Genomic DNA, 20,714 nt, shown 5'->3' on the forward strand with positions numbered 1-20,714 from the left:
AGGGTGTCCCTTTGAGATAAAACAGTGTAATGACACCCCAGAGAGAAGGCCTGGCCACTGAACTGGAACACTCAGGGCATTCCTGCTTTGAGTATTTGTGTATTCTCCTATTATTTCTCAATATTATTAGATTATTCTTTCATGGAATATACTGTATGTAGCATGTAGATTTCTTCTCTTCCATTTAGAGTTAAAGAATATAAACAGTTAATTCAGTGCTATTCTAGACCTGGTTCATCTTTCCATTTCCCCGGAAAATAACGCATTTCACACTTTAAATACGTCCACGGAGGACCTACTTCTTAAAACCCAATTAAAAAGTTGAATGATGTATTTAAGATGGACTAATCTTTAGTTTAATATTTTAGCATACTGTGGTTCACCTACAGAACAGAATTACCATTGCGTGAGTGAATTCGGACGCTGGTTAAAATGGCTAAAATATGACCAGGGTTTAGGCTATAAAACAGTTCAGTTAATCCACATAAATGAAGAACATAATGCTAGGCACATACTCAGCCTGTCTGGGTCTGCAACAAAATACAAAGCTGTGTCCCAAAATGGCACCCTATTCCCTATGTAGTGCACTATTTTTGACCAGGTCCCTGGTTAAAAGTAGTGCACTTCATAGGGAATAGGGGTCAAAAGTAGTGCACTCCATAGGGAATAGGGTACCATTTTTGGACTCATATATCAGCTGTCCATTCCTGCCTCCCCACCGGCTAACAAGATATTAGACAGTCCTCTTTAGGCATCTCTGTGATTATTACAAGGCTATGAAATGATCCAACTATTTATTATTCCAGACTAGAGGACAGACAGCGTAGTTATTAAGATGTCTAGGAGGAGCATTCATTGTATGCATCCCAAATGGCACCCTAATTCCTAGTGCGCTAAACTTGAGCTCTTTGGGCCCTGGTCAAAAGTAGTGCATTATAAAGGGAATGGGTGCCATTTGGGAAACAGCCATTGATTCAGCCATGCACCAAACATTTCAGGAAGAAAATCTAATAACAGACCAAATTCAATTTAAATGCAGATTTGAGAAGTCTCCGTCATGGCTGTATACTGTACCTCGGGGTCTTAGGTAGTTAAAACAAGTTGGATCTTTGCGCTTTTGAACTCAATTTATTTGCAAACGTAGTTTGTGTTCTCTCTGAAGAAAATCACCTGATGAGCAGGGAAAATGGCATTACAGCTGAAAATAAGTTCATGTCCTTATACAGCACAGCAACACAAACAGTTGGTGATGCCCTGGACTGATGATGAATAAATAAAGGTAGATTTTGATTAGGATATTAGAGATGAGGTTTCTTACAATGAACTCCTAAAATAACGAATGATGGAGAGGGAGAGAGGAGGAGGGAATGATGGAGAGAGAGATAACCAAACACACACTGGCTTAATCTGTCGTTAAAACAGGCATAGAGAATCCTACAGTCTGAGAGAAATGTGTGATTTTTCCTATAATCTCAACCACATGTAACCACAGGGACAGCTCTCCACTAAAGATAAACCAGTGGATTTGCATGTAGGTTCCATAGGTGCCACAGGAACAAGTGAGCCACTGACTGAATCACAACAGCAACTCTCTGCTACTGCACAGCAAGCGGTACCGGAGCACCAAGTCTAGGACCAAAAGGCTCCTTAACAGTTTCTACCCCCAAGCCATAAGACTGCTGAACAACTAAACTAATCAAATGGCCACCCGGCCTATTTACATTGACCCCCCCCACACTCTATTTCTTGAACTGCATTGTTAGTTAAGGGCTTGTAAGTAAGCATTTCATGGTAAGGTCTACCTGTTGTATTCGGAGCATGTCACAAATACAATTTGATTTGATTTGATTTGACATTACAAATCAGATTTTTAAAAACATGTTTTTTTTTTACTGCTTCCGAAAATGTTACTTTTAAAAGGACGTGAACAATAATGTTTTTCAACATGGTAAGCTAGGATATCTTATAATATGCCTCTGCTGCCACTTTTAGTAACAGTGGAGCACATAAATGATATATTTCACTACAGTCTACTCTAAATGGGTTATGCATACACATGTCAAACATTACTGACAGAAGATGATATTGAGAGTCTAGTGTACTTAAGCCTCTTTGTGTAGGTTTAAGGTTGAGTGTCAGTTAAAAATACTAAAGAGGTTCTGTCATGTACTATATGCAGTACTGAGTAGAGTAGGCGTATGTTACATATTGTATCTGAGTTGGAATGAGGTCTCACGCTGCCCTTTGTTGAGTGGATCTAAGGATGCGTCCCAAATGGCATCCTATTCCCTATGTAGTGCACTACTTTTGACCAGGGCCCATAGGGCTACATAGGGACGCAGGCTATGTCTATGGACATTACGGTGAACTGAGCACATAGATTATACAACCAGTTGTGTTTTCATCACACTATCTGAGTGGGTGGCCAATCTATCTCTCTCTCTCTCAATGTGTGTGTACAGTGACTCACAAGGTGTGTGACTCAATCCTGTTGCATTGGGTGTGGGAGAAAGAAGGAGGAGGAGGAGGAGGAGCAAGGAGGAGGAGGAGGAGGAGCAAGGAGGAGAAGGAGGAGAAGAAGGAGGTGGTGGAGAGCTCCGGGGTGTACAGTACATGTTTGTAAAACATCCTGGAATGGAATCAGAATCTATTTCCAACATGAAAGAAAATAACTATAGGAGGGCTTCCTTCCAAGGAGTCACAGAGAGGATTTCTCTGTTATTATGGGCCTTCTGGGAGGGAAATGTCTGTGAGAACAGCAGCCAGAACCTTTCAAAGATCCTTCAGGTTTTCTGTGCATCTGTGAACTCTACTAGTGTTATGACACCAGGGGGCGAGCAACCACTAGCAGCCGCTAGGCTACAGATCGTTATTGGAATGTGAATGCAAGAGAACATGATGCATTGCTATGGTTTCCTGAGGAGTGTGGAGATTCCCCTGGACTATTGAAGAGAACAGCAATATGTCAGATTGCAATGTGTTGTTGTTGCAAATCACAAGAGAGACAAAGAAAGAAAAATGGCACCACTCAATCTCTCATCTTCCCTCCGCTCTGTGTGATAAAATCTCAAATGTGTAAATTACTGAAAAAGGAAATGGAATGTATGAATAATCAGATAATTGTGAGTTAATAACAGAAGTAATGTGATCATGTGACTGAACGTTAATTGTTTGTGGGATTCAAGATCGGGTTAGCCCACTGAGCTAAACCCATCTACTTGAAAACAACTAAAAACAACACAAGATACTACATGAAATCAAAGAAACAAAGTGTCCTTTTCTATCCGAGCTCAAACAAGATCTAAAGTCTGTTGAACAGTCTCTCTCTTTGTTATCTAATACTGCCTAGTACTCTGTAATACAGTAACACTTAACATTGTGTAACACTGTATGGCACCTGGTACTGCACATGACCACTACATGAGAGCCTGTACTGTACCTCAGTTCTGAGAGTACTTTTACATGCACTGTATATCGTTCTACAATGAAACTGTATGTGGATGTGACTTGTCTAATCAAGGTACGTTTTTCCTCTGAGAAAGAGTGATGTTACATTAGTGGTGTTAAATTCCTTTTCGGCACACGCACCTGAGTGTTTGCTGTTATCAATAAATTCATATCATATTACGTTGTTCCTTGTTGTGCAAATTATTGTTGTTTTAGCTCCATCGTTTCCATGGAGACTTAGGAACAGAAAGAGGGGGGGGGGACCTCTGTCACACACACTCACACACATCCCCCCAGACATCCCCCTCTCACGCTATATAAAACAAAAAGCTTATTCTCTAATTAACACACACACACACAGAAACTGTAGAGCATCATCCATCCCCTCATCCCCTAAGCTCTGAAAGCTGATTCTCTAGCCTCCCCACAGCCCAGATCTTGTTTGTAAAAGAAAGACTAATGTTTACTAAAACACCGCCAGTGGCACTGGCACACATATCTAGAATCCCTGGAGGTCCTATAAAAATGCTCCAGCCGTAGGCAGTCGGCACCAAATTGTATTTTACAAGATGCTATCGCAAGCCGTTGGAGGCTAGGGCGGCATCCCAAATGTCCCTGGTTCAGTTGGTAGAGCATAGTGCTAGCAACGCCTGGGTTGTGGGTTCAATTCCCATGGGGGACCAGTACAAAAAAAAGGACACTACATGGCCAAAAGTAAGTGTACACCCCTTCAAATTCGTGTATTTGTCTATTTCAGCCACACCCGTTGCTGACAGGTATAAAATCAAGTACACAGTCATGCAATCTCCATAGACAAACATTGGCAGCAGAATGTCCTTACTGAAGCGCTCAGTGACTTTCAACGTGGCACCGTCATAGGATGCCACCTATTCCAATACATCAGTTCGTCAAATTTCTGCCCTGTTAGAGCTGCCCTAGTCAACTGTAAGTGCTGTTATTGTGAAGTGGAAATGTCTAGGAGCAACAACGGCTCAGCCATGAAGTGGTAGGCCACACAAGCTCACAGAACGGGAGTGCTTTAAGTGTGTAAAAATTGTCTGTCCTCGGTTGCAACACTACTGTGTTTCAAACTGCTTCTGGAAGCAATGTCAGCACAAGAACTGTTCATCGGGAGCTTCATGAAATGGGTTTCCATGACTGAGCAGCCGCACACAAGCCTAAGATTGCAATGCCAAGCGTCAGCTGGAGTGGTGTTAAGTTCGCTGCCATTGGACTCTGGAGCAGTGGAAACGCATTCTCCGGAGTGATAAATGACGCTTCACCATCTGGAAGTCTGATGGACCAATCTGGGTTTGGCAGATACCAGGAGAACACTACCTGCCTGAATGCATAGGGCCAACTGTAAAGTTTGGTGGAGGAGGAACAAAGGTCTGGGGCTGTTTTTCATGGTTGGGGCTTGGCCCCTTAGTTCCAGTGAAGGGAAATCTTAATGCAACAGCATAAAATGACATTCCAGACAATTCTGTGCTTCCAACTTTGTTGCAACAGTTTGGGTAAGGCCCATCCTGTTTCAGCATGACAATGCCCTTGTGCACAAAACGAGGTCCATACAGAAATGGTTTGTGGAAGAACTTGACTAGCTTGCACAGAGCCCTGACCTCAACCCCGTCGAACATCTTTGGAATGAATTGGAACGCCAACTATTAGCCAGACCTAATAGCCCAACATCAGTGCCCAACCTCACTAATGCTCTTGTGGCTGAATGGAAGCAAGTCCCCACAGCAATGTTCCAACATCTAGTGGAAAGCCTTCCCAGAAGAGGGGAAGCTGTTATAGCAACAAAGGGGGGGACCAACTCCATATTGATGGCCATGATTTAGGAATGAGATGTTTGATGAGCAGGTTTATTTTATTTTACCTTTATTTAACTAGGCAAGTCAGTTAAGAACACATTTTTATTTTCAATGATGGCCTAGGAACAGTGGGTTAACTGCCTTGTTCAGGGGCAGAACAAAAGATTTTTACCTTGTCAGCTCAGGGATTCGATCTTGCAACCTTTCAGTTACAAGTCCAACGCTCTAACCTACCACCCCGCCCCGGTGTCCACATACTTTTGGTCATGTAGCGTATGAATAATGTATGCACTAACTACTGTAAGTCGCTCTGGATAAGAGCGTCTGCTAAATTCTATATGTGCACTACTTTTGACCAGAGCGCTACGCACTATATAGGAAATAGGATTTGGGGCGCACCCAGGCACATCATTCTCCACAGTCTCCCAGTGCGTGGGCTTTGTGCATTAAGTGGCTGTGCCTCAGCCTCCTCCAAATGTACTTACTGCTGCTATTACTTTATCAACCCTAACGGACATTATCATTCAGCCCGCTGGTGAAATTCATAGTTGATGTAATAATGTAGTTCACAAAGTCTGTCTAGGGGATTGTTATCTAGCATTCAGTGATCTCTCACATATCTGGTTCATAGCAAATGGGTTGTGAGGTACTAGCAAGGTGGTCCTGTCTGGCACAGTTGGTAGAGCATGGCGCTTACAATGCCAAATGTCATGGGATCGATTCCCGCTGGGGCCACCATGTGAAAATGGCTGAACGCATGACTGTGAGTCTCTCTGTATAAAAGTGTCTGCTAATTTGGCATATAATAATAACATAGCGATGTAATAATATTGCATTTATAGAGTGCATTACAGAACGCTCAATGCGCATAATACAATACTAATATATAGTGTTGTATTGAATTCTGTGTGCATTATGCTGTCATTATTTGAAAGATAATTACAATGTCACCCCAGCAGGAGGAGAGGAGCAGTTTATGGAGGCTACAGTATAATTAGAGATAGGAGATAAAGACTGGGGAGGAAGAGGAAGGCAGGGAGGGACCACTGGGATTTCTGCTGAGCTTTGTGGTTCACCATCACTGCTGCAAACACCATTGTACTCAACACACACCAGACACACAGATCATGGCGAGCGCTTATGATGTTACTTGCATAGAAAACATTGTGCAACATACAGTATTTCTAATGTACCATCTATTCTACACAGAGCTGCTCAATTCTGATTCATGCTACCTCCCACATTACAAAAAAACGTTACAGGAGCAACTTCATTACTACATTTTTCTAATCAAGCAGACAAAGTCAAAGCTGGGGTAATGATAAAAAGCCACTTTCCAGAAAATAACATTCAGTGGCAGAAGTAGGCCTACATGTTTAGTCTGTCTCAAGTCTGTTCTTCCAGCCCAGTGCCAACCCAGTTTTTACTCTCGCCATATTTTCACACCTTATCTAAATCCCTGTTGATTGTTGGCAAGCAGACCAGACACAGAGCAAGAGAGACAGAGAGAGAGACAGAGAGAGTGAGAGAGAGAGAGTGAGAGAGAGTGAGAGAGAGTGAGAGAGAGAGAGAGAGAGTGAGAGAGAGAGAGAGAGAGAGAGAGAGAGAGAGAGAGAGAGAGAAAGTCCCCATCCATCCATAATACATGTACTCACCATGTAGTATATGAGACGTTCAACTAGAGCGAGTCAATATTTGATGAGATATACACTGGAAATGATAAAACTTGATTATGCAAATGTTCCTTCAATGAAAACCCATTACCTGGCCACTTGAATAATGATGGAACAGGCAGGCTGTCCCTTTAAACTTTAATGATGTATATGCAGCACGATGAGAGCGAGAGAGTGAGAGAGAGCGAGGGAGAGAGAAAGAGAGAGAGGGAGAGAGAGAAGGCGAGAGAGAGAGAGAGAAAGAGAGGGAGAGAGAGAAGGCGAGAGAGAGAGGGCGTGGTTGGCTCTGTCCGGGGGTATCTTCAGACGGGGCAACAGTGTCCCCAGACCCCACAGTCTCAGCCTCCAGTATCTATGCTGCAATAGTCTATGTGCCGGAGGGCTAGGCTCAGTCTGTCCTATCTGGTGTAATTCTCCTGTATTATCTGGTGTCCTGTCCCTCTAATTCTCCCATCTCTCTCTCTCACTCTCCCCTCCCGGATAACCTGAGCCCTAGGACCATGCCTCAGGACTACCTGGCCTGACAACTCCTGGCTGTCCCCGTCCCCAGTCCACCTGGTTATGCTGCTAAAATCAAATCAAATCAAATTTTATTGGTCACATACACATGGCTAGCAGATGTTAATGCGAGTGTAGCGAAATGCTTGCTGAAATACTTGCTGATCCAATTTCTGCTGTTCTGCCTGCGGCTATGGAAACTAGACCTGTTCACCGGACCTGCTGTTTTCAACGCTCTTCCTTCAACTCCATCTCTCTCCCTCCCTCTTTACCATACCTGCTGTTTTCAACCCTCTTCCTTCAACTCCCTCTCTCTCCCTCCCTCTTTACCATACCTGCTGTTTTCAACCCTCTTTCTTCAACTCCCTCTCTCTCCCTCCCTCTTTACCGTACCTGCTGTTTTCAACCCTATTCCTTCAACTCCCTCTCTCTCCCTCCCTCTTTACCGTACCTGCTGTTTTCAACCCTCTTCCTTCAACTCCCTCTCTCTCTCTCCCTCCCTCTTTACCCTACCTGCTGTTTTCAACACTCTTCCTTCAACTCCCTCTCTCTCCCTCCCTCTTTACCGTACCTGCTGTTTTCAAGCCTCTTCCTTCAACTCCCTCTCTCTCCCTCCCTCTTTACCGTACCTGCTGTTTTCAACGCTATTCCTTCAACTCCCTCTCTCTCCCTCCCTCTTTACCGTACCTGCTGTCTCGACCTCTGAATGCTCGGCTATGAAAAGCCAACTGATATTTAATCCTGAGGTGCTGACCTGTTGCACCCTCTACAACCACTGTGATTATTATTTGACCCTGCTGGTCATCTATGAACGTTTGAACATCTTGAAGAACGATCTGGCTTTAATGGCCATGTACTCTTATAATCTCCACCCGCCATAGCCAGAAGATGACAGGCCACCCTGGTTCTTCTCTAGGTTTCTTCCTAGGTTCCTGCCTTTCTATGGAGTTTTTCCTAGTCACATTGCTTCTACATCTGCATTGCTTGCTGTTTGGGGTTTTAGGCTGGGTTTCTGGATAAGCACTTCGTGACATCTGCTGATGTAAAATGGGCTTTATAAATGCATGTGATTGAATTTGATTGAGAGAGAGAGAGAGAAAGAAAGAGCGAAAGAGAGGGAGGGAGAAAGAGAGAGAGAAGAGACAGAGAGACAGATACCTATTTCACACAGAATTTAATATGTTACCTGTAAAATATTTATATGATCCCCTTTGAAACAGTCACGTTGCGTAGCCGGCACAAGGGGTGAGAGAAAAAGAAAAAACAACTACTTTGACCCTGTGATTGTGACAGCTGTCATGGCAACCTGACAGTGACAGTGTTGATTAAGTTCAAAATTCCTCTGACACTGCTTTTATGTTTGTCTTTTGGTACAAAAAAATGTAGCGGGTAGCTATGCTAAGAGGAGTCTTGCTGAGTCTTGATGTTGCTCTTACTGTTTAATTAAGTAAGTTAAAGCCCTAAGAATGGAGGTTGATCAGCCTCCAATGGTGTTCTCCACACACAGAGAGAGAGAGAGAGAGAGATAATGACAGAGAGAGAGAGATAGCCCCCTGCAGGCCACAGGCAGACAGACAGACAGACAGCCAGCCTCAGGGCAGAGCACTTCACAGCTGAGCTGAAGGAAACAGGTCTCAGGAGAAGCCTGATGGAACGTTAAGCCAGCTTCTAATTTACTCTCTAAATGTGCTTTTCCCACAAGTTCATCCTCTATTTCAGATAGGCTGCATAATGATCGTTTCATTATAGAAGTTAAAACTCCTCAGAGAGAGGTTTTCAAGGATGGGCTATTAGTATAATCGCATCAATAGGGGGTTTAGAGAAAGCAGCTTGCTATACATACCACACTTCATAGTCACCGAGCCACAGAGGCTTTACGTCTGAAATGTCACACAACCCGATGATCAATGGCCTCTCCAAATGCCTTTATGCCTTCTAGAAGCATGGTGCCAGACTGTGATGTGAAATGTTTAATACAATGTCACACAACTCACACCCAAATCCACCAAGGAACAGAGGGGGAGTAAGTGTACTTTGTTCAGTTCTCTTCGTGGCAGAAACAGCAATGAAATGAATTAACACTAGAAAAGTCGAGGGACCCCACTTTGAGCCAATGAGGAGTGTGATAATGGCGCCCGAAGGAGAAGGCTGCCGTTTTACAATCCCGTAACCAATTGTGCTATTGTGTATGTTTTTTCGCGTTATTTGTAACTTATTTTGTACATAATGTTTCTGCCACCGTGTCTTATGACCAAAAAGAGCTTCTTGATATCAGGGCAGCAATTACTCACCCCGTACTGGAGGAATTCTTCTTCTTCAACGAGTCTGACGGGAAGGATTTACTCCAGACACCCGACAAGGCCATGATCCCTGTCATTCGCAGGAGAAAAGATGGAGATATCATGGACGACGGTCCGGGTGCCTTGTAAGGATCGTCGCTGAGAGGGTAATCTACCTTTACCATCGGTCCTATTAGCCAATGTACAATCATTCGATAATAAAATAGACAACATTTTAAGCACGTATATCCTACCAAAGGGACATTAAAAACTGTAATTTCACAGAGTCGTGGTTGAAAGACGACATGATTAACATACAGCTGGCGGGTTTTAAGCTTTTTCGGCAGAATAGAACAGTGGCCCCTGGTAACACAATTGGAGGCAGCCTATGCATATTTGTAAACAACAGCTGGTGCAAAAAATGTAAGGAAGTCTCAAAGTTTTGCTCGTCTGAGGTACAGTATCTCATGATAAGCTATAGACCACACTATTTACCAAGAGAGTTTACATCTATACTTTTCAGAGCTGTCTATATACCACCGCAGACCGATGCTGGCACTAAGACCGCACTCAATAAGCTGTATACGGCCATAAGCAAACAGGAAAATGCTCATCCAGAGGTGGCGCTCCTAGTGGCCAGGGACTTTAATGCAGGGAAACTCAAATCAGTTTTACCTCATTTCTATCAGCATGTTAAATGTGCAACAAGAGGGGAAAAAAAACTCTAGACCACCTTTACTCCACACGCAGAGATGCGTACAAAGCTCTCCCTCGCCCTCCATTTGGCAAATCGGACCATAATTCTATACAAGCAAAAACTAAAGCAGGAAGCACCAGTGACTCTGAAAATAAGAAAGTGGTCAGATGAAGCAGATGTTAAGCTATAGGACTGTTTTGCAAGCACAGACTGGAATATGTTCTGGGATTCTTCCGATGGCATTGAGGAGTACACCACATCAGTCACTGGCTTCATCAATAAGTGGATCGATGACGTCGTCCCCACAGTGGCCCTACGTACATACCCCAACCAGAAGCCATGGATTACAGGCAACATCCGCACTGAGCTAAAGGCTAGAGCTGCCGCTTTCAAGGAGCAAGACTCTAACCCGGAAGCCTACAAGAAATCCCGCTATGCCCTCCGACGAACCATCAAACAGGCAAAGTGCCAATACAGGACTAAGATTGAATAGCACTACACCGGTTCCGACGTTCGGCGGATGTGGGAGGGCTTGCAAACTATTACAGACTACAAAGGGAAGCACAGCCACAAGCTGCCCAGTGACATTAACCTACCAGACGAGCTAAATAACTTATATGCTCACTTCAAGGAAAGTAACACTGAAACATGCATGAGAGCACCAGCTGTTCCGGATGACTGTGTGATCACGCTCTCCACAGCCGATGTGAGTAAGACCTTTAAACAGGTCAACATTCACAAGGCCGCAGGGCCAGATGGATTACCAGGACATGTACTCCGAGCATGCGCTGACCAACTGGCAAGTGTCTTCACTGACATTTTCAACCTGTCCCTGACTGAGTCTGTAATACCAACATGTTTCAAGCAGACCACCATAGTCCCTGTGCCAAAGAACATTAAGATAATCTGCCTAAATGACTACCGACCCGTAGCACTCACGTCTGTAGCCATGAAGTGCTTTGAAAGGCTGGTCATGGCTCACATCAACACTATTATCCCAGAAACCCTAGACCCACTCCAACAGATCCACAGATGATGCAATCTCTATTGCACTCAACAATGCCATTTCCCACCTGGACAAAAGGAACACATATGTGAGTATGCTATTCATTTGACTACAGTTCAGCGTTCAACACCATAGTGCCCTCAAAGCTCAACACAAGGCTAAGGACCCTGAGACTAAACACCTCCCTCTGCAACTGGATCCTGGACTTCCTGATGGGCCGCCCCCAGGTGGTAAGGGTAGGGAACAACACATCCGCCATGCTGATCCTCAACACGGGGGCCCCTCAGGGGTGCGTGCTCAGTCCCCTCCTGTACTTCATGGCCAGGCACGACTCTAACACCATCATTAAGTTTGCCGATTACACAACAGTGGTAGGTCTGATCACCAACAACGATGAGGTCAGAGACCTGGTCGTGTGGTGCCAGGACAACAACTTCTCACTCAACGTGATCAAGACAAAGGAGATGATTGTGGACTACAGGAAAAAGAGGACCGAGCACGGCCCCATTCTCATTGACGGGGATGTAGTGGAACAGGTTGAGAGCTTCAAGTGCCTTGGTGTCCACATCACCAACAAACTATCATGGTCCAAACACACTAAGACAGTCATGAAAAGGGCACGACAAAGCCTATTCCCCCTCAAGAGACTGAAAAGATTTGGCATGGGTCCTCAGATCCTCAAAAGGTTACAAAGCTTGGCCCCAGTACATTACTGGGGCCAAGCTTCCTGCCATCCAGAACCTCTATATCAGACGGTGTCAGAGGATGGCCCTAAAGACTTGTCAAAGACTCCAGCCACCCTAGTCATAGACTGTTCTCTCTGCTACCGGCAAGCGGTAGCGGAGCTCCAAGTCGAGGTCCAAAAGGCTTCTTAACAGCTTCTACCCCCAAGCCATAAGACTCCTGAACAGCTAATCAAAGGGCTATCCAGACCCTCTTTAACGCTGCTGCTACTCTCTGTTTATAATCTATGGGTAGTCACTTTAACTCTATCTACATGTACATATTACCTCAATTACCTCAACTAACCGGTGCCCCCGCACATTGACTCTGTACCGGTACCCCCTGTATCTAGCCTCACTACTGTTATTTTACTGCTGCTTTTTAATTACTTGTTATTTTTATTTGTTTTTCTTATTCATATTTTTTTTTAAACTGCATTGTTGGTTAAGGGCTTGTAAGTAAGCATTTCACTGTAAGGTCTACACCTGTTGTATTCGGCGCATGTGACTGTGTAACTCTGCTGAATGGACCCATCAGTCTTATCTTTGACATCATTATTATAATAGTAGTAAATACACAGGAAATTATATTAACCATTCCTTGTGCCAATAGTAGATGTTGAGCACTAACCTAAAACTTGTGGTGGAAAAAGTTCCCAATTTTCATACTTGAGTAAAAGTAAAGATACCTTAATAGAAAATGACTCAAGTTAAAGTGAAAGTCATCCAGTAAAATACTACTTGAGTAAAAGTCTAAAAGTATTTGGTTTTAAATATACTTAAGTATCAAAAGTAAAAGTAAAAGTATAAATCATTTCAAATTCCTTATCAAGCAAACCAGAAGGCACCATTTTCTTGTTTTTTTTTATTTACGGTTAGCCAGGGGCACACTCCAACACGCAGACATCATTTACAAATGAAGCATTTGTGTTTAGTGAGTCCACCAGATCAGAGGCAGTAGGGATGACCAGGGATGTTCTCTTGATAAGTGTGTGGATTAGACAATTTTTCTGTCCTGCTAAGAATTCAAAAAGTAACTAGTACCTTTGGGTGTCAGGAAAAATGTAAAAAGTACATTATTTACATTTGGAATGTACTGAAGTAAAAGTAAAAGTTGTCAAAAAAATGAATAGTAAAGTAAATTACAGATACCCAAAAAATCTACTTAAGTAGTACTTTAAAGTATTTTTACTTAGGTACTTTACACCACTGCCTAAAACTAGCTTTAATGTTGAATCAAGGATAGGGCATCAAGTGGGACGCCTTCTATTTTCAATGTTTCATTGATGAGCCCATGACATCCCAAATAGTAGCTTTTCTTTACAGCTCTTTCATAACATCATAAAACAGCAATAAAGAGTTAGTGTCTGATCTTATTTAAACTACAATCATCATAATAAATATGGTATCAGAGAAGATAAGATACTTTTACATAATAATCACCCAGATATATTCACCTTTCAGGCTTGTCAAAACACTTGCACACAGAGCAATCAAATGAACCAGATAAAATGAAGGAGATAAAACACACACACACACACACACACACACACACACACACACACACACACACACACACACACACACACATTTTCCTTCCTGTCAAGTCAACCCCCATACAGATTTCAAGCCAGTTCTATCTTTATTGAGATGCACTTGATACACACACAAGTGAGCACACGCACGCACACACTCAAACATGCATGTGCATGCGCACGCGCACAGACACAGAGGCACACACACACACACACACACACAGAAACACAAACATACGCACACACACACACACATACTGCTGGAACAGAGAACACTTTATTTTACAGCATTAAAATACAATTTTAACGAGTGATTTCTAAGTAACTACCTTGTCAATAGCGGGCTGTAAAAAGGGTCACCAAACACCAAATATCTCAGAGGACTGGTGTGCAGCATAAGTAATATAAGCAGTTTGAGCAGGTTGCATGCGGTGAAAAAGCAGTAGAAAGGATCAAGTCAAGCCATGGATAAATCCCTACTACTCACCCAGAAACATGATAACTGAACCATGGAGCATGTAAAGTCTATCTCCTGGACTATAGACAGCTGCGAGAGATTCCCTTAGAAAAAGCACTCAGTTGACCTGTCCTCCTGGTGATCTGATTTGCTGCCCACCCTGTTTGTGGTGTGACTGACTGACTGCAGATTGACGGAGAGAGGGATGGCGGAGAGATGGAGGGAGGGAGGGCTGTGGTGTGGGTAGCATGAAAACAGAGATAGATCTTTGCCTGGAGAAAGACGAGTGGAGGTGCCCACGAAGAGTAAAAGAGAGAGAAGAGATAGAGACTGACTCTCTCTCTCTCTCTTGTCGCCAGGCAGCTGCAACCCCCCACAACGCCTGTCAACCCAAACCGAGTAACAAATCTAGGTCAGGCTAACTAACACTCATTCTGGATGAGGAAACAACCAAAAACGCCAAGCCTGAATCGAGCTGATCAAATCCTCCTTATCTTATTGTCATCAGGATGGGATCCCCAAGTCTGGTTAGTCTGAATCAATCCATTTCACAAGGCAGCCTTGTAGCTGTGCTGGCTGTGATTCAGGATTCAGGCAGAAGGAATCTCCAAATCAGCCTCCAGTGATTGATGGGGCCCAGTGTAACAATGTTACAGGACAGGGGATAGTGTCAGGAGCCTACTAGTGATTACCACGTACAGAAAGAGAGAGAAAGAGGGGGAGAGAGAGAGTAAGAGAGAGAGAGAGAGAGAGAGAGAGAGAGAGAGAAAGAGAGAGAGAGCGAGAAAGAGAGAAAGGAGAGAGAGACACGTCACATAAACTTGAAAGTATTCTTACTTAACACTTGGTGAGAGGAGATAACATTTTAAGTTCACGGGAGAGAAGGAGAAAGAGAGAAGAGAGAAAGAAGAGAGAGATGGAGATGCCTAGTCTGACCAAGCTTCACAGGTAGGGGTATAAAGGGGTATAAATTCCACGTTTGAACGTCACACGCTGAGAGATTGTAACACAATATCATGTCATCGGCTGTGTTGTAATGTGAGGTAGCCCCTCATGGGCAGCTCTCAGGAATGTAGCTCCATCAGCCCAGTCGGGGAGAAAAACACAAATTCACTATGACTTCATTATTTTGTACCTTAAGGGAACACTTATCAAGAGCACACTTACATCACTTGAATTCACAAAAGAGCACTGACAGAAAGACAGGGATGGAGGGAGGAAGGAACGAGGGAAGGAGGGGAGGGAGGGAGGTCACGCATCTCTGCAGGTTTTCTGTATTTCTGTATTTGCTGTATTTCCTAAAACTGAAATGCAATTAAGATTGTGTTACCTGACAAAAACCCTCCTGGCTCGTGAGAAACACAAGATGCACAAGATCCAAGAATACAACAGCAGACAGTAGAGGTTGGAACACTAGATGTAAGGACAGGGCACTAGAGAAGGAGAAAGAGGACACTCCACCAAAAATAGCAGAACGCTGAAGCGAACAAAATAACAATCAACACACTTTCACTGGTAATTAAAAGCATTTTCACTTACTGTAGGCTTGATTGTTCATATTCCCTGACTGAACACTCTGGTTGGCTTCACTCTCAGATATCCTGAGCTGGCAAAGGATTTGTGGAAGAGTTGAACTGTAGCTACTCCGCCATCAACAATGGTGTTGAGTTCTCTCTCATCACAAACTATATTTCTGTCAATTTCCCCAGAGAGGTGATTCAGAGAAAGGCAATTCCCTTATATTCTGCTGGTGGATCCAGCAGGATATCAGCCCTTGATCTGTCAAAATATTGTGCACCGCGGTCTGTGTGTTGCCCAGCCCAAATACCTGGATTTAAATACTATTTGAAATCTTTGAGTATTTGATCTAGCCTGCCTCAAATGCCAGATGGCTTATGCTTAAGTTATGCATTTTTCTGACCATTCCATTGGGTCCATTGTGCCAGGCAAGCTCAACAAAACACAGATAAAGTATTTGAAATGATGTTGAATACTATTTGAATCCGGGTTTGTTCAGCCAAATGTGTTACCCATGTCTCAGTAAAGGTCATTATGGGTTTTGACTGGTATTCCCCCCAATCTGCTGACATGACTGATGTTCTGGGGACAGTGTCGCCTGCTACTCAGCAGCCCAAGCTTGTCCCCCTCTCTGGTTACAGCTGGCTGAAAGGCACACACACACACACACACACACACACACACACACACACACACACACACACACACACACACTAGATCACTAGACACACTGACGGGGAACATCGGTCTAACCTTTCTCCCTTTACAACAAGATGCAAAGCTAAGCGCGGAACTATTAAAATATCTCTGGATTCCTTCCATCTGCCTATAAAATGTATGCTTCCTCGCGTTCCCACACTGTTCGACACAGCGTCTTACATTTCACAGGATCGCCTCTTGAGTTTCCTATGAAAGAGTCAAAAACTCTCCACACCACAACACTGAGACAGTAGAAAAGCACACTGAGTTCATTTCACCTAGTTAACATTACTGAATTCGTTTAAGTTAATTTAACACCAGCTGAGTGAGGAGACTTCACTTTGCTCAGTTGTCATTGTGTAGCTTGCCTTGGATAATGTAGTATGTGTGAACACTGAGGAATCCCAGTTAATAACTGCTGGGGACTATAAGCAACCTAACCATAGGTTTACATTTTTTTCCCAGTTTCTTCAGGTTCTTTCTCTCAAATCTTTTGTAAATTTTTTTACCACAAAATTGGATGTTCTAAGTCCACAGCAATGCTTAAAATACACCAGGAGACTACTTTTGAGGTCTGGAAAAAACTGTTGATTCTTGGGTGCAGTTACCCTTTAATGCAAGTGCACACCAGCGGTTTGAGCTGTGTTTCTGTAGCGCTCGTGATTGCAGAGGTTGCAAAACAAATGGCCACTGGATTGATGTAAATAATCATGAGATCATTCTGCCAGGAAGGCAAAGGCTACTTTGAAGAAGGTAACCAGAAGAAGGTTATCATTAGCATCACCTCTAACAGCTACACAAAGTGTAGACATATGCGTGCACACACACACACACACACACACACACACACACACACACACACACACACACACACACACACACACACACACACACACACACACACACACACAGGGCATTCCTGTGCCGTTTCACAATTTGCAGGAAAATATGAATCACTGATGAATTTTGTTCATGTCTAATGATTAACTTGGGCACATTAGTGCATTTTCTCATGAGTTCATTGCATTTAGTTGATTTTCTACTAAGTTCACTAAAAACATTTATATTGGTGAGTTCCATTTTAATGTCTAGATTCCGTGATTCCATCAGATCAAGACTGTAGACTCTCTGTCAACCTGCCATATGTCTAGTAAAAGAGACAGGCACATAAAAGCTGGATTGAATTGATACCACACCATATCAGATCAGCCTCCAAGATACTCTCACTTGTCCAACACATCGTACTGCAGGCGTTTGCTTCTCAAATCTTAAGAACCATAAACTATATCTGACATGTGAGAAGCGTCATACAAACTGTGAGTATCTCCTGCCAGCAGTATCCAATTAGGGAGCTTTATACAGTGTTTTATACAGTGAATAATATTGCTCTGATATCACTTAATCCATTATACACACAATCAGAATATTATCTGTTCATTGGTTTTATGATTATGTTTAATCTTCTTAATACCTTGTAGGCTGACAAATGAAGTATCTCCGGCTGTGTCCTAAAAGACACCATATTCCTTATACAGTGCCTATTGGGCCCTGGTCAAAGTAGTGCACGACATAGGGAATACTGTAGAGTGTCATTTGGGACACAAACTCCATGTTTACAAATAAAAGCCAGTCACGCATGACTGAATTTAGAGGCAATTTGGAACCGATTAAAGATAGCTAAAGCGAGATTGAATAGAGGGGGGTCAACAGTATTACGATAACGCGCTAACAGCACTGTCTGACTACTGTGTGAAATCTCATCATGCATCCCAAATGGCACCCTATTCCCTTCATAGTGCACTACTTTTGACCAGGACCTATAAGGCTCTTGTCAAAAGTAGTGCACTATATAGGGAATCGGGTGCCATTTGGGACAGACGCTCGATCTGCCTAACCCATTTCCTTAGGGTGTAGAAACACACAGAGTACTTCAGTAAGTACTTAAGACAAATGCTTTTAAAAGTCTATTTGTCAATAGGAAGCGTATAACAATTTAACAGTTTTACAGGTTATATATTTGGTCATTCGACACTGGCATCATAATTCTTCTTGAAAGGGGTTACAGATCTACCACGCATTACACTGCATGTCGGTTTATTTCAGTCCAGCATTTCACTTAAGGGTATAAAGGACTTTACGTAAAAAGGTTTTATGTAACAAAACCCTAGCTGCATGTCACAGTCAAGTTATTTTACTGAACAGTAGAACTGCTTCTCTCCATCCACATTAGCACAGGCCGATAGGACACCAATCCTTGTAACATTTAGGGGGATAGCAGCACAGACCCAGCCTCTTCTCCAAGCGTTGGCTCTCACAGGCTTCTTCCACACATTAATGTAGACCGTCTGTCTCTCTCTCGCAATTTAATCTTCCTTAATTTGACTGCTATCTACTTTTTTTCTTTCTCTCCCTCTCTCTCTTTGCAAACTCCTTATTTCTTAATCAATTTTATTTGAACTTCTCTCTCCTTCTCCCTCCTTCTCACTCGCTCCCTCACCCCTGTCTAACACTTGCTCACACCCTGACACTTCTCACCATTTGAATCCAAGGGGGTTCAATTACTAATTGGTCAACAAACTTCACATCTCATGTCAATTTGTAGCCAGTGGCTGCCCCATGACTGTGTGAGAGAGAGCTCCTTTTCCTGCTGGGCTGCTCACATTACCAGAGGGAGTATTGACATATGTCATGGTGGTGGCCATCCAAGCCTGTCACCTGCTGCTGATTGGGATGATCACCAGTGTCAGGTGAAGCACAACTGCATAATCCTGCTATGATTTCCTGACTGCCTCGGGCCTGACTCGTAATACAATACACTCAAAAAGATACACACACGTACACACACACACACACGCACACACACACCACCTCCAACTGCAACAGCATGATGCCATTTAGACTGCTGGGGAGCTGAGGGTAAGGGACGGAGAGGGAGAGGGAGATACAATATCTCTGATCTTTATTCTAAGACTAAATCGTACATTGACATACATTGTCATATACTGTATCAGTCAAAGGTTTGGACACACTGACACATTCAAAGGTTTTTCTTTACTATTTTCTACATTGTAGAATAGTAGTGAAGACATCAAAACTATGAAATAACACATGGAATCATGTAGTAATCAAAAAAGTGTTAAACAAATCAAAATATATTTTATATTTGAGATTCTTCAAAGTAGCCACCCTTTGCCTTGATGACAGCTTTGCACACTCTTGGCATTCTCTCAACCAGCTTCATGAGACAGTCACCTGGAATGCATTTCAATTAACAGGTGTGCCTTGTTAAAAGTTAATTTGTGGAATTTCTTTCCTTCTTAATGCGTTTGAGCCAATCAGTTGTGTTGTGACAAGGTAGGGTTGGTATACAGAAGATAGTCCTATTTGGTAAAATACCAAGTCCACATTATGGCAAGAACAGCTCAAATAAGCAAAGAGAAACATTTCATTAAGAGTTGAATGTCAGTCAACCCGGAAAATGTCAAGAACTTTGAAAGTTCAAGTGCAGGTGCAAAAACCCTCAAGCTCTATGATGAAACTGGCACTCATGAGGACCGCCACAGGAAAGGAAGACCCAGGGTTACCTCTGCTGCAGACGTTAAGTTCATTACCAGCCTCAGAAATTGCAGCCCAAATAAATGCTTCACAGATTTCAAGTAACAGACACATCTCAAAATCAACTGTTCAGAGGAGACTGAGTGAATCAGGCCTTCATGGTCGAATTGCTGCAAAGATCCACTACTAAAGGACACCAATAAGAAGAAGAGACCTGCTTGGGCCAAGAAACACGAGCAATGGACATTAGACGGTGGAAATCTGTCCCTTGGTCTGATGAGACCAAATCTGCGATTTTTGGTTCCAACCACCGTGTGTTTATGAGACGCAAAGTAGCTGAACGGATTATCTCCGCATGTGTGGTTCCCACCGTGAAGCATGGAGGAGGAGGTGTGATGATGTGGGGGTGCTTGCTGGTGACACTGTCAGTGATTTATTTAGAATTCAAGGCACACTTAACCAGCATGGCTACCACAGCATTCTGCAGCGATACGCCATCCCATCTGGTTTGTGCTTAGTGGGACTATTATTTGTTTTTCAACAGGACAATGATGCAAAACACACCTACAGACTTTAAGATGGCGCCGGAGAAGAAGGCTGACGTTTTACGTGTTCCTAACCAGTTGTGTTTTTTTATTTGTTACTTTGCATTGTTTGTAACTTATCTTTTTACTTATTTGTACCTAATGTTGCTGCTACCGTCTCTTATGACTGAAAATAACTTCTGGACATCATAACTTTGATTACTCACCACGAACTGGCAGAATCCTTTTTTTCCTTTAATGAGTCTGACAAGCCCAACGTGAATGACATA

At 43.2% G+C, this 20,714-nt stretch overlaps 1 protein-coding gene across 3 annotated transcripts in view; it reads right to left on the bottom strand.

Moving 5' to 3' along the window:
- The window catches only part of znf385b (zinc finger protein 385B), a 167,209-nt gene that overhangs the window by 58,398 nt on the left and 88,097 nt on the right, over positions 1–20,714 (bottom strand). The window contains exon 1 of one of the 3 annotated variants that reach the window (XM_029702508.1): positions 15,668–15,917. The exons of the other annotated variants lie outside the window; for them this stretch is intronic. Coding sequence (XP_029558368.1) covers positions 15,668–15,686 — 19 coding nt within the window. The 5' untranslated portion in view covers positions 15,687–15,917. Of the gene's footprint in view, positions 1–15,667; positions 15,918–20,714 lie in introns of those variants that run through there. 3 annotated transcript variants of the gene reach the window in all.

This window comes from Salmo trutta, chromosome 20, assembly GCF_901001165.1.
Source record: "Salmo trutta chromosome 20, fSalTru1.1, whole genome shotgun sequence".
NCBI lineage: Eukaryota > Metazoa > Chordata > Actinopteri > Salmoniformes > Salmonidae > Salmo > Salmo trutta.